The following is a 13,566-nucleotide window of genomic DNA, read 5'->3' as shown; positions in this document are numbered from 1 at the left end:
CGCCTGTGATATCTGCTGGACTCGGTTTCCTTCCTTTGGTGCTCTGCTGCTGGCTTCTCTTTGGCTCCGGGGCCCAACCGTAACCTCCGTCCAACTGTGAGAGCTGAGGAGGGGATCGTTACCTGTCTCCTACCTGTGGACTGCCCGTTGGTGCGGCAGGAAGCCCTACGAGCGCTGGGGGGCACTTCCTCCTCCCCACTGCTGGTGTAGATCTCCCACGGCTCGCAGGTGTAGCAGCAACTGGTCATCACATATCACCGATTTGCGAGCATTGGGTGCAGCTCCATAGACAATTCTCACTACGCTACCATGGGGAAATCAGAGCGCGCCAACCGCGCCTCACCTTTGAACCTAGTCGGTCCACCAAGACCTCCTAACAGGCGGCTTCAGATTCTGAACTCGATGGTCCTAGCGACCAGTTGTCCAACATAGACAAAACCCTTCGCGCTGTTCAAGCAAATCTCCAGTCCATCGATGGGAAGATCGATAATCTAAACCTCCGTATGGACAACATGTCGCAGAAACTGGACAAACATGCGATGCGCCTTGGCGAGGCAGAAACACGTATTTCAGGTGCAGAGGATGGTCTACAGCAGGTGACCACAAAGACAGGAGATGATGGCAGCTCCACGGATGAAGTGGTGAACACTGGACGCCGGTTTCAGGATCCGTGAGTTAGGACCTACTTTGCACTTACTCAGTGCGCATTCCATTGACTAGACCAAGTCTGTTCTGTTATAATGTTCCGTCGCTCCCTTTCGCTGATCAGCTGTCATGTTGTGTTGGGTGGTGCCCATGACACTTAGTCCTAATTTGTTGATCTTAATCCACCTATTGTATATTCGGGCCCTACCATGAGGGTTCTTTTCCCTTGTGTTTTTTTTTTTTTTTTTTTATGACACTATTAAGTATTACTCGCCAGGCAATTTTCTTGATAAAGCTCGGTCCCCTCCCCACACATCGGGAGGGTATTTGCGTTCCTGCGTCCTCCTATGGGTGTTCCCCGCTACTGTTTTTTTCCTTGGGCTGTTTCTCAAGGTACATTTCAGGGGGTTCGGGATGGCTTTGGCTTGTTGGGATTGCTGAAGTGGGTGGGTGGGTGAGGTGGGGCGGGGGGGGGGGTGTTGGGGGGTTTTGTTTTGTGGCCAATTGGTTAATTAACCTTATGATTACTATATCCATGATTTTTCACTGCACTGCATTATCATGCCCATGCTATGTTCTAATCCCGCACCACATCCTAACTACACTTTAATTAATTGCCTAACTTGGAATGTACAGGGGATTAATACACTGAAAAAGATCAGACAGGTTTTGGCATTTCTAGATAGACATGAAGTCGCTATCGCCCTCTTGCAAGAGACACCTCACACCCCATTCTGATGGCCGAGCGGGGTCCCACTGGCCGATGTATGCATCCTCCTACTCTTCTTACTCCTGTGGTGTCCTCACATTAATTAAGAATCAACTCCCCTTCACGGAAATTCACGCCTGTAAGGATGATGCTGGTCGTTTTACTATGGTACATGGGAATTTAGCTGGAACTCTTATCACCATTGCCAACACTTACGGCCCGAACACAGTGATTTTTTTGGGGGGGGATTATTTCAACTTTTTTTTTTAAAAAACCTTTTTTGGTGGTTGAGAGTATTAACACAGCTTCATGCCTACAACCAAGATGTGGCCGGCAGCTCTTATGTAAAGATCAAACATCCCTCCCCCAACTCTCAGGAGTGAGCTTGAGGTACCGACGGAGAGAGCGGGGCCTCGTAGAACTGAGCACGGTCCAGGTGAGGTGAGGTCCATTCCCCTGTCATATCGGATTCATACATTCCATTGACACGGAGGATTAGTGCGTCGTGTTTGGTACAGGTTGTATTATTTCCAACCTTTATTAGAAGTATCCATCACTTTATTTTGATTTGGTCACCTTTTTGATAACCGTAGCAACTATTTTAAGAGCAGAGGCCCTGATGAAAGCCGAGGGATTTAATGCCCGTTAGGTAGAAACATGTTGGCCCATTTTGCGATAATTATTTGTTTATATTGTCGCTTGCACTGTTCTAGTTTTTAATTAGGGGATGTGCCCTGCTATGCATTAAAGTTAATTTTTTGAGGACATATCCTATTTTAACACACCACATTTATTTATGTTGACTGCATTTTCACAACTTTCACAACCATCATTGATTAGCTATCATAAGGCGAATTATAGATACCTGTGGACCAGATCCAATACTAACAATTGAGCGTGTGACATTCAGTCTCGATGATCAAGGGACTAGCCATTTCCACAAGGTGGACAGCCAGATGATATGGCTGATCATTAAGTCTTTGTTTGATGGTAATACACTACTCTGATGGTATGGATCTTGTCGACCAGTATGTGAATAATATTTGTTGTGTGTCGAGTGGTTCACATTTTTCCAGATTGACAGTTGCTCCCTGTTCTAAGACTGTTCTATGGTGACTTGGGTACCTTTGGACTTTTAAGTCTTTCAAGACAGCTTAGCCAGATTCGGGCTTTCAGACCCCCTGGTTCCTTTTGTGTTTACTAAGATCAAACATCAGTCAGGATAAAAATTAAGACGCAGTGATTTTGTGGGGTGGGGACTTCAACACACACCTTGACCCAGGGAAAGATAAGTCAAGCGGCAGGGGGGAGGGGGGGGGGAACACTCACCTAAGGCAGCACAGGCTATTAATGATGGTATGGCTGAATTGGGGCTGCTAGATGTTTGGAGACAGCGACACCCAGAGGCACGGGAAGGCACGCATGTCTCCAACGCATATAATAGTTGGTCCCGGATAGATTATCGGCTCCTGAGTGAGTCAGCAGGAGGGTGGGTATCCAACGCAGCTGGGTTGCCACGCACTCTGTCCGATCCCAGTCCGGTACTGTTGTCTCTGCGCTTTCCCTGCACCACCTGGAGCGCTTTCACTTGGCGGCTCCGTTCAGAGGCTCTTCTCGACCCTCTCTATGCCACGACCATTCGGGATGCCATTATACAATATTTCGAGGACAACAGGGGCTCAATGGACAGCGCATCAACCCTTTGGGAGGCCTTCAAGGTCACTATCCGGGGCAAGTACATCTGCACGTCTGCAGGCATTTTACGAGATTTGCGGGGACAACTTAGCAAGCTAAAGGACAAGTTGCATGCTCTGGAGCGGGACTATGAGACCCTGCCCTGCGCCCAAACGTTAGCAGCCATCAAGGAATCCACAATAGAATACATTGACATGGCTGATAGGGGGGGCGCAATACATTTCCCGTCGACATGTGGCCCGGGCTTTTGGGGAGGGTGGACGACCCAGTCGATACTTAGCCAGGAAAATGAAAGAGCGTAAGAAACAACAGGTTATATCCAAAATAACTGATACCTCCGGACACGACCATGACACCACCTCAGAGATACTGGAACAATTTAGGCTCACATATGAAGCACTATACACCTCACAGGGGGAAACAGACACTGATGCTATACATGGCTATCTAACTGGCATAGCAATAGCCTGGTTATCGGACAGGCAGCGAGAGTACCTCGGCCAGCCGATCACTGAAGAAGAAGTGTGTGCGGTAATTAAGTCCCTCCTGAACAATAAAGCTCCGGGATCCGATGGCTTCCATGACGAATTTTATAAGGAGTACGCAGAGGTGATAACGCCTGACTTATTAGAAATGTATGCTGAAGCCTTTGACTCCGGTACATTACTGCCCACCCTGCGGGAAGCTCTGATTATCACCCTTCTTAAAAAAGATAAGCCTACACATAGTTGCAAATCATACCGGCCTCTCTCTATTATAAACATAGATGCCAAGATCTTGGCTAAAATATTGCCTACCAGGTTACAACCGTTGATGCAAACACTGGTCCTCCCAGATCAATCTGGTTTTATCCCCACTCGGTCCACCTCTCATAATTTGCGCGCTCTCTTTGCTACCTTTCACATACTAGAACCGAGACTGCCAGCGGCGGATGTTATGCTTCATGCTACTAAAGCATTTGACTCTATTGAGTGGAGCTATTTGTTTGGTATTCTCCGTCGTATGGGCTTACCCCCGAAATTCGTGCAGTGGATAACTATTGTACACCAACCCCACGGTACGTATCCGGGTAGAGGGCTGCACATCCGACCCTTTCCGTATAACTAGGGGCACGAGGCAGGGTTGTCTCCTCTCGCCTCTCTTGTTTGCTTTGTCTCCCAAATCTCTGGCCTGCGTTATCCGCCAGCGACATCGTGCAGCGGCTCTGCGTTCTGCCCACCGACAGTCAGTAATTCCATGTATGCGGACGACATGCTATTATTTTTACGTGAACCCCGCAATTTCATGGCACCAGTGCTACGGGAATTCCTTTGTTTTGGCCTGTTTTCAGGGCTGCAAATAAACTGGTCCAAATCGGTGGTGGTCCCACTTACAGAGTGCACCACACCCTATGACCTGGAATATCCACTTGAGTGGTCATCGGACCCTGTGAAATATTTGGGGGTCTGGGTACATAGAGATCTTGACACGGTGATACGTGCAAACTACGGCCCACGTATACCATAATTGGAACGACAGGTCGATAGATGGGTGCGTCTTCCATGGTCCCTGGCTGATCGTATCATGCTCATTAAAATGGTAATACTGCCACAGTTCTCATATCTTTTTAGCAACATACCAACTCCGCTCACTCAACACTTCTTTAGGACTTTGCGCGCACAGCTCCTACGACTGGTATGGGGAGGCAAACAGGCCAGGGTGTCATGGCAAACGCTCATCATGGATTACGGACATGGGGGCTTCAGTGTGCCTGACCCCTATCTGTACTACCTGTGTGCACAAGCCCACTTTGCTCACTATTGGATCAGCGAGCATGAATTCATCCAACATGTAGCGATAGAGGATGGTGACGCCCATCCAGTCCTGCTAGGCTCCATACTGATGCACATTGGGAGAGAGACCCCCTGGACAGAAATTAACACGATTGACACCACTATCAAAGCCTGGCACGCACTCGGCCGACTAGCCGGTAAGCTACCGCTGTACTCCCCTCTTTTACCGATCGCTTTTCACGCAGACATATCAGTAACAAATGAGAAGGGGGCATTGCGCACCTTTCATCAAGCGGGTATGGTTAAAATCCAGGATCTCTTCCCGGGGGGCGGCTCCTTGTCGGCTGAGGATCTAGACTTCATAGAGCATAACTAGGAGAAAAACCTTACAAGGGTGAGGTGGGGGCTCTTGAGCACGCCTAAAAATCGTAGGTATGAATATCAAAAAATGTAGTCCATGCGTGTAAATGAATTCTTGTGGTCATCAATTTTATTCAAAGTGTCCACTTGACAAATCATAAATGCTTTATTCCACAACTGCTTTGCTTAACCGCAAAACGTGTGTTTTGCGATGATGAAGACCGGGCGTCACTCTTGGCGGTCCGGAGCAACCTCTACTTTAAGCAACAGACCCGTTTTTTTCGACTTATGACCCCCTGAAGAAGAGCCAGCCTAGGCTCGAAATGCATCGGGATGAACTAATACTGCTTTAAAAATGAAGCCCACGTTTGAACTATCGTTGTCATGAGACAAACGTTTTGCGATTAAGCAAAGCAGTTGTGGAATAAAGCATTTATGATTTGTCAAGTGGACACTTTGAATAAAATTGATGACCACAAGAATTCATTTACACGCATGGACTACATTGGTTGATATTCATACGAACAATAGTTACTTATCTGTAATCTGTGGTTCTCCAGTATTGGTGTCTTTTATAGATTCACATGCCTGAATCATTCCCAGTCATCGGAGTGGGAGTCCCACGGTACATAAAAAAGCAATAATGCCATAAATACCAATAAAAACAAACCAGGAAGTAAAGTAGCCAAAGCTACAGTAGAAAAAACAACAACACCTATGACTATCCTAGTCATTTTGTATAGTCCAAACTACAGCCAATCAGACGACAGCACCCGAAGGTTCTCCCCAGAGGCTCAGGCTCTCAGATTTTCTCACAAGGAGTGAAGGTAAACCAATATAGCCTAAAAACCTCTGAGGGAAGGTGGGCGGGTTGCATGTGAATCTTTGAAATACACCAATACTGGAGAACCACAGATTACAGCTAAGTAACTATTGTTCTTCTCCAGTATTAGGGGTGTCTTTCATAGATTCACATGCCTGAATCAGAGTAGCTAGCAGTACAGATCAGTGCTAGGCAGATGCCAATGGTAGTCAAGCTTGTCAGCATATAAGTCATATAACAGTGCAAACTGAAAATACACATATCATTTCAAGCATAGCAGAGTGCAATCATGCAAGCATGTGTAACAAACAGAACATAGGAAGCGTCTGACAGCAGTAAAAGGAGGTGGGAAACAGAGGCTCACCTTAGTTGAAAAGATTCAGTAGAACTGCTCGACCCACAGAAGTATCAGCCTCGCTGGTTGCCTCCAGGCAATAATGTCTGGTAAATGTATGGCGACTGGCCCAAGTAGCCGCCCTGCAGATCTGCTGAAGGGGAACTCCAGCAAATAAGGCCGTAGAAGAGGACATTGCTTTCGTAGAATGCGCTCTAGGAGCTGCTTGCAACGGTCGTCCTGCTCGTGCATGACAAAAGGCAATGGCAGTAGATAGCCATCTCGCAATAGTCTGTTTAGAAACTGCCTGCCCCCTACGAATTGCACCATAGGTGATAAATAGTTGGTCAGAACTGCGCAAAGCGGATGTTCTCTGCAGATAGAATTTAAACACCTTTTAACGTCCAGCGTATGCAACGCTCTTTCCGCCGGTGTTTGCGGGTTAGGAAAGAATGACTTTAGAATTATAGGTTAGTTGAGGTGAAAATCCGAAGGTACTTTAGGGATATACTTTGGATTAGTGCGCAGCATTACAGAGTCACTTGTAAACTGCAGGAAAAGATGGTGAACAGTGAAAGCCTGGATATCACTGACTCTCCTGGAGGATGTTAAAGCCAGCAGCAGTGATACCTTCCACGAGAGATATTTCAGGTCTGCCTTGTGGATGGGTTCCAATGGGTGACGCTTGAATTTGTGCCAGGACTACATTAAGATGCCACGCAGGAGGTGGACGGCGTACTGGAGGGAACATTCTAAAGAGGCCTTTAAAGAATTGTTGTATAATCCTCACAGAGTAAAGAGAATTGGTCCCATCCTGTCGATACCTTGAGATAGCAGCCAGAAAAATCTTCACGGTTGCATGAGACAGGCCTGATCTTGCTAATTGCAGGAAGAAAGGTAGAATCTCCTCCGGCTTTGCTGAAAAATTGTGAACCCCGGTTGAGCGACACCAGATGCAAAAGCGCTTCCATTTAAGACTATGTCTTTATGGTAGCGGGCGCCCTTGCCTTGGCCAGAACCTCTTTGCAGTCTTCCGGGATGTTTAGGTGGGCGAACTCGCAGTACTCAGGCGCCAGGCCGCTAATCTCAATGATGTTGGATCTGGATGGTAAACCTGTCCGTTCTGAATGCTGAGTAAGTTCGGGATTGGATTCAACTGAATCGGTTCGCACTCCGACAGAAGAAGGAGCTCTGTAAACCAATACTGGTGTGGCCATCTGGGAGCAATTAGAATCAGTCGGCACGGTTCCCTTTTCATTTTCCGCAGGACCTTGGGGACTAGTGGAATCGGTGGAAAAGCGTACGCATATGTCAGAGACCAACATATCGAAAACGCATGCAGTAGAAAATCTGACAGCCTGAGCCTCTGGGGAGAACCTTCTGGTGGGTGCTGGCGCCTGATTGGCTGTAGTTTGGACTATACAAAATGACTAGGATAGTCATAGGTGTGGAAGTTTTTTCTACTGTAGCTTTGGCTACTTCACTTCCTGGTTTGTTTTTATTGGTATTTACTATGTATTTATGGCATATTATTGCTTTTTTATGTACCGTGGGACTCCCACTCAGACGACAGGGAATGATTCAGGCATGTGAATCAATGATAGACACCCCTAATTCTGGAGAACTAAGATTTTTAGGCGTGCTCAAGAGCCCCCACCTTACCCTTGTAAGGTTTTTCTCCTAGTTTTCTCCAGCACCTCTCAGACAGAAGGTGAACCTCTTGAGCACCCCGACTTTTTGAACTTTTTACCATACCTTTGGATTACAATTTAACCACCATGTAAGTGCAGCGGTCCTCTGCCTTTGTTCATAGAGCATAAGACACCGCTATTTAATTTCCTTGTCTTTAGACTGAAGAAAGCGCTGCAAACGCTGTATCCTTCCCCACTGAGCCGGCTAGCCTGAATTCCCTCCAGGTCCTCTTTCTTAACCCAACACGACGCCATCTACTTACCAAACTATATCGCACTGCCAGGGAGGAACGACCGCAACCCCCTAACTGTAGTCTGGACAGGTGGAATACTTATTTGGACCCACCACTGTCACAGCTTGATTGGGAGCAATGCTGTCAACTTACGGGAACCCTGACCTCGAACTGTAATCTCAGAATCATCCACTATAAGTACCTACACCTAGTGTATTATACTCCAAGTAGACTATATAAATATGGTCTTCGAGACAACGACCTCTGCATGCGGTGTAGTGCACCAGATGCTGATTTCTGGCATTTATCATGGGTATGCCCTAGGGTGGTTCAATTCTGGGCGGGGGTGCTACACATACCGTCCACAATGATTAACATACAGCTACCATACTCTCTACATATCTGTTTGCTGGGTTTGGTGCCTGCTGTGAAGGGTGCTCTCGGTAGGATGGTGAGGGTGGCTCTTCTGATGGCTAAAAGGAGGGTGGCAATGACTTGGGAGAGCACGGCAGCTCCAACGACTACGCGTTGGCTCCAGGACTTGGCGAGCTGTCGAGACAGTCTCATCCTCTATGCGGAGGAGCTCCCCTCCTCATCCTGACCTGCTGATATCTGGGAGCCCTTTTTGCAATATTTGTGTTCAGTGTCATTGGACGAGCCCCCACAGACTGTTGTAAGTGTACCTCATGATGTATAGAACCAGCATGACAACATCTGATTCATTATCTTTATAATCACATGTCAGTGCTTCATGATTTGTAATTGTCGCCACATGTTATGAGACTGTTCTACTGTTTTGTATGGGACTGTTGCTGATGATATTGTGCATTATACATGCTTAACTAAAATTTCAATTACAAAAAAAAGCTACAGGAGAAACATTTTGATCCCATAATGTAAGTGCGCTTAAAGTGTTGATTTGACAGTCATAACCATAAAGGTATTGCTTAGCGTTTTATCGCCAGACGTCTTCAATTTCTGCCACGTTTTGAGATAAGTTCCTTTCCTTGAAATTGCCTGGTTAATCAGCCTGAACTCTAGCCCAATTTGAGTAGGAGAGTCATTGGTTGGCAGGTTAAAAAGATGCCTATAGTGCTTAAAATAACTGTTATGAACTGATGAATCCCACTGACAAAAGGTTTCGCTGCCATATGTTAAGGTAGGTAATAACTCATTGGTGATAAACATTTAACAGTTGATCAAAACTGGGGCCAACCATTGATCTTTTTAAGGTATGGAAAGCAACAGTTAGGGATTACCTTTTCGTTGTAACTCCTGTGTATGGGGTAGAAAGGAGCCCTGATCATCAAATAGAACTGCAACATATAAATATTCACTTGTGTGATGTATCTGTTGGCCATGAGGGTATATATGAGAATTATTCCCTTTTCTATTTTTGATCACCATTATCTTTTTTTTTAGGATTGATATTCATACAGTCCTCTCTTGCTTATCTTGAGATTTGATCAATCAGATGTTGCAGGCAGACTTGCGTTCGGCTTATCAGTATTAACACAATCCGCATATAACAAATTTGAGAGTTGTTGAGCTCCAAACTTGGGTGCATGAGAGCCAACAATGCTGAGCGCCTGTGATAAGTCAAAAAACAAGTTAAATAGGTATGGAGTAAAAACGCATCCTTGTTTTAATTTAATCCCTGCTAGGTGTGTATTTTTCTTAAAAGGGTGGTGCTGTCACCCACTTTTAATCGCACCTATGTGTCTGATCAAAGAAGTTATGTTGCTTTTAATACCGTGGTGTGATATCTCAGTGTATTAACTTTGTCCACAGATGGTTGCACCAGGCCCTGTCAAATACTGACTTTTTATGTCACAGTCTACAATTTAGAGGAAAAAAGACAATTCCATATGGTCAGCACTAGAATAAGGTTTCAAACAATTTGTTTAACACTGCATCAAGTGATGCTACGCTTTTCCAAACAATCCCAAAAATAAGCCAATTACTCACCATTGCAGGGTAGAAGAGGACAAAGACTGCAGATCCTAAAAATCCAGTGGGTCCTAAAATAATGACATTGTACACCATGCCCAGAATGGCAACTATTGGTCCACCAGCAAGTAAGCTGCCAACAGCAGCTGCTTCAAACATTCGCTGACCATCACTGGAACACACGTTTATCATCTGAAAAATACAATTCACCTGGTGGGTCACGGCAACCAAAACCTAAACACTTCAAATGTTTCTGCATAAACGCTATGTACATAATGAACAATGAAAGGATGCAGAACAATATTCCAAATTACAATTCTTACAGAAGAACTGGACTACATGAAAAAGTCTCAAGCTTTAATATAATATCTAAGAATCCTAGAATACTTAAGAGTAGCAAAAGAGCAAGGTCTAGGCTGAGCCCAAACAGCCACCTCTAGAGGCACTTAGGAACACACAGAGAGGGGAAGGGTGGGGGAGGGTAAGTAGGGGTTGGGGGTTGGAAATGGTTGGGGACTGTTGGGATGGGGGGGCTACAGGGAGGTTGGTGGATAAGAGTTCTAGCAGACATTGCTGGGTTTGTATCCCGCCATACGAGCTTACATGGACACATGGCCACCTTCCCATAGACATTTAGGTGCGGGTGCCGTGCAACGCCCTGGGTGCATGCGTCTGCGCAACGCTCATTTTGTCCAAATCCTGTAATGTTTTGCTTTGCTGAACTCAATAAAATAAATTTGATTAAAAAAAAAAGAGTAGCAAAAGATTGGGAGACACTCGCATCAGCACCAGGAAAAATATATAGGAAGAAACTGAGCTAAAGATTCAGTTAGACACCCCTCTATCTGAACAAAAACTGTGTCCAGCATGATGGTACCCGACAGTCAGAATGCAAAAGAAACCTCTAACAATATATCTGTAGATGCTGTGACAATAGCAAAATCACAAAATAAAATGGACGCAGTATTGAAACTTTTCAAACACTCAAACTTTGGAATGTTCGCATTATTACTTTGTGACACTGCCAAGCTTTGCTTCAAGAAAACAATTGAAAACCTTGCTCTATAGATCTACTGGACCAATGCTTGCATGCTCTTGTTGTGCCTACTCCTACTTAATGTAGAGCCAGAATGTTGATTTTGCGTAGCGGTCACATTTTGCAAATGACCTATTCATTCATCTTGCTTCCACTACTAAGTGGTTTGATTGACATAAAAAAGACTGTTTTTAGAATCATGTGTTTTAGATCTAGTTTACACAAAGGTCCATTGGGTGGTTTTAAAGATTTAGTAGTGGGATCCTTCTCGATGGGTATATTTATTTAACCCCCTTCTAGAAATCATTAAATGGCTGGTATCCTGAAACGTCTATTATGCTGGCCACACGTGTAGGCTACCATCGCGAATAAACTTTTAGCGATGTGGAAGTTAGCTTGCTGTCTACCAACTGAATTATCAGAATATGATATTAGTCTAACCCGTGAGGCTGTTTATGGATCCCTGATGTTGGTTCCAGCTGAGAAGTCTTTGACACTTTAATCATTGCCAGACACCTTTCAGGGAGATGCTAACGGTCTTCAGAAGCCATGTTGGCAGGGATAGATGACCTGTCTGGGGTTGGGATAGCACTCCCCCTCGCTATTTAAGCTTTGCACGTTTTTACGTGTCTCTTGGACATTATCATGAAGTGGGAAAAACATTTCTGTCTTGCTCACACAAGGAATACTGATATCCCTGGTACCCTGCATTTGACGAGCACTTTCAAAAACAGCGGTTTTGGGGAAAAGCGTTGGCAGATAACCCTAGCCCGGTCAGAGGTGGTGCATTTCCCAGGTAGGCCGAGAGCTGAAACCTGGATGCAAAGTATTAGCATTTTGCTTTTTCTGCAGCTGCAAACACATCGATCACTGGTGTTCTCAAGTCTGCAAAAACAATTTCTAGAGTTTCTTGATGGAGTCCCCAATCATGAGATGTTCCTACTTCTCTGCTTAGACTGTCTGCTTCTATGTTTAACCGTTCTGCTATGTGGATACATGGATGTCCATTCATTAACCCCTTCCATACTCATGACGAGCTCAGCTCGTCATGAGGCACAGTGGAGCTGTGCTCATGACGAGCTGCGCTCGTCGTGACCACACCCGTTTCCATTGACCTTCAGCACAGGAGAGGAATATCTCAAGCAGCGATGAGGTTAAAATGCCAGGATAGTGGACTGACATTACAAACTGTTGACACCACATGACCATTGACTCTAAGCCTTCCCAGATAGTGGTCACCTGGCCATAACATTGAAGACATCACAATCAAGTCCGATAACTGGAGAAGTGTGGCTCAGGGGTTGTGGAGAAGTGTGGCTCAGGGGTTGTGGAGAAGTGGGGCTCAGGGGTTAGAGGCGGCAGACCCGGAAGCTGAGATCGGCCCTGGACCAGGGTTCAATTCCCCGCCCCGACGGGGGTTGGGCTCAATAATTCCACGGACTCGATAATTCTCGCTCCGGTGCCTACTCGACTCATGGGTTCACACTCTGCGACTCTGGGCAATAGCTTGCTTAATCTCCACAACGGCCCCTCGCGGCGGGATGCCTGGCTTTCACCTTGTGGATACCCTGCCGGGGTATCTCACAGGGGAATACCAGGACGGGTTCCCTAAGCAAGCGCATAGATGCCTGCGATGTGGGCGATTTGCGCTATATAAATACATGTACATTTACATTTACATAACTGCATTACGAATATAAGAATACAGCACAGACAAATGTCTATTTCGGATACCATTTACATTTTAATTAGGGGGCTTATGTGATACGCCACAGGAACATTACACACCTCTGAATGACATGAACATTTTTGTGCTCATTTGAAGAGGACACTATAGTGCCAAAACACAAAGAACAGCACAGTTCCCATAATTCATTTATACCATAAATTGTCATGATTTAATGGAACCCTATTGTATACAAGGAGAAATATATTAGTAAAAATAGGGCTATTTAAAAAAAAAAAAAAGAAGAAAAAAACTAAGCAGTTACAGGCACCTGTATTTATTGATGTGGGCCATATATTGAGCCTATTAATGGCTTACATTATTCCTTATTGTTAATACATTTTGATTTATTATGGATTCTAAGACAGTACTCAAGCAAAGCATACGGGTGAAAGTTTTACTCAAACACTGCAGTGCTGTGGGTATTTAACATGAAATTTGAGTCTCACATATCTACTTGACTACCTTGCTCATTGATGGGTTTTTCACAAAAAAGGGGTCTGAATCAGAACAGCGTTACCGTTGTGTAAGAAACTGGGTTTTAGGGTGACTGGAGTAGGAGCTCTAGTCAAGCATCAAACACAATCCTTGT

General features: G+C 45.3%; 1 protein-coding gene across 9 annotated transcripts in view; it reads right to left on the bottom strand.

The window, feature by feature from the left end:
- The window catches only part of ABCC5 (ATP binding cassette subfamily C member 5), a 213,514-nt gene that overhangs the window by 84,785 nt on the left and 115,163 nt on the right, over positions 1 to 13,566 (bottom strand). For all 9 annotated transcript variants that reach the window (XM_086944467.1, XM_086944468.1, XM_086944480.1 and 6 more), the window contains one exon: positions 10,231 to 10,404. In XM_086944467.1, coding sequence (XP_086800593.1) covers positions 10,231 to 10,404 — 174 coding nt within the window. The remainder of the gene's footprint in view (positions 1 to 10,230; positions 10,405 to 13,566) is intronic.

This window comes from Lissotriton vulgaris, chromosome 11, assembly GCF_964263255.1.
Source record: "Lissotriton vulgaris chromosome 11, aLisVul1.2, whole genome shotgun sequence".
Lineage (NCBI taxonomy): Eukaryota > Metazoa > Chordata > Amphibia > Caudata > Salamandridae > Lissotriton > Lissotriton vulgaris.
This window is presented reverse-complemented; position numbering and strand designations above follow the sequence as displayed.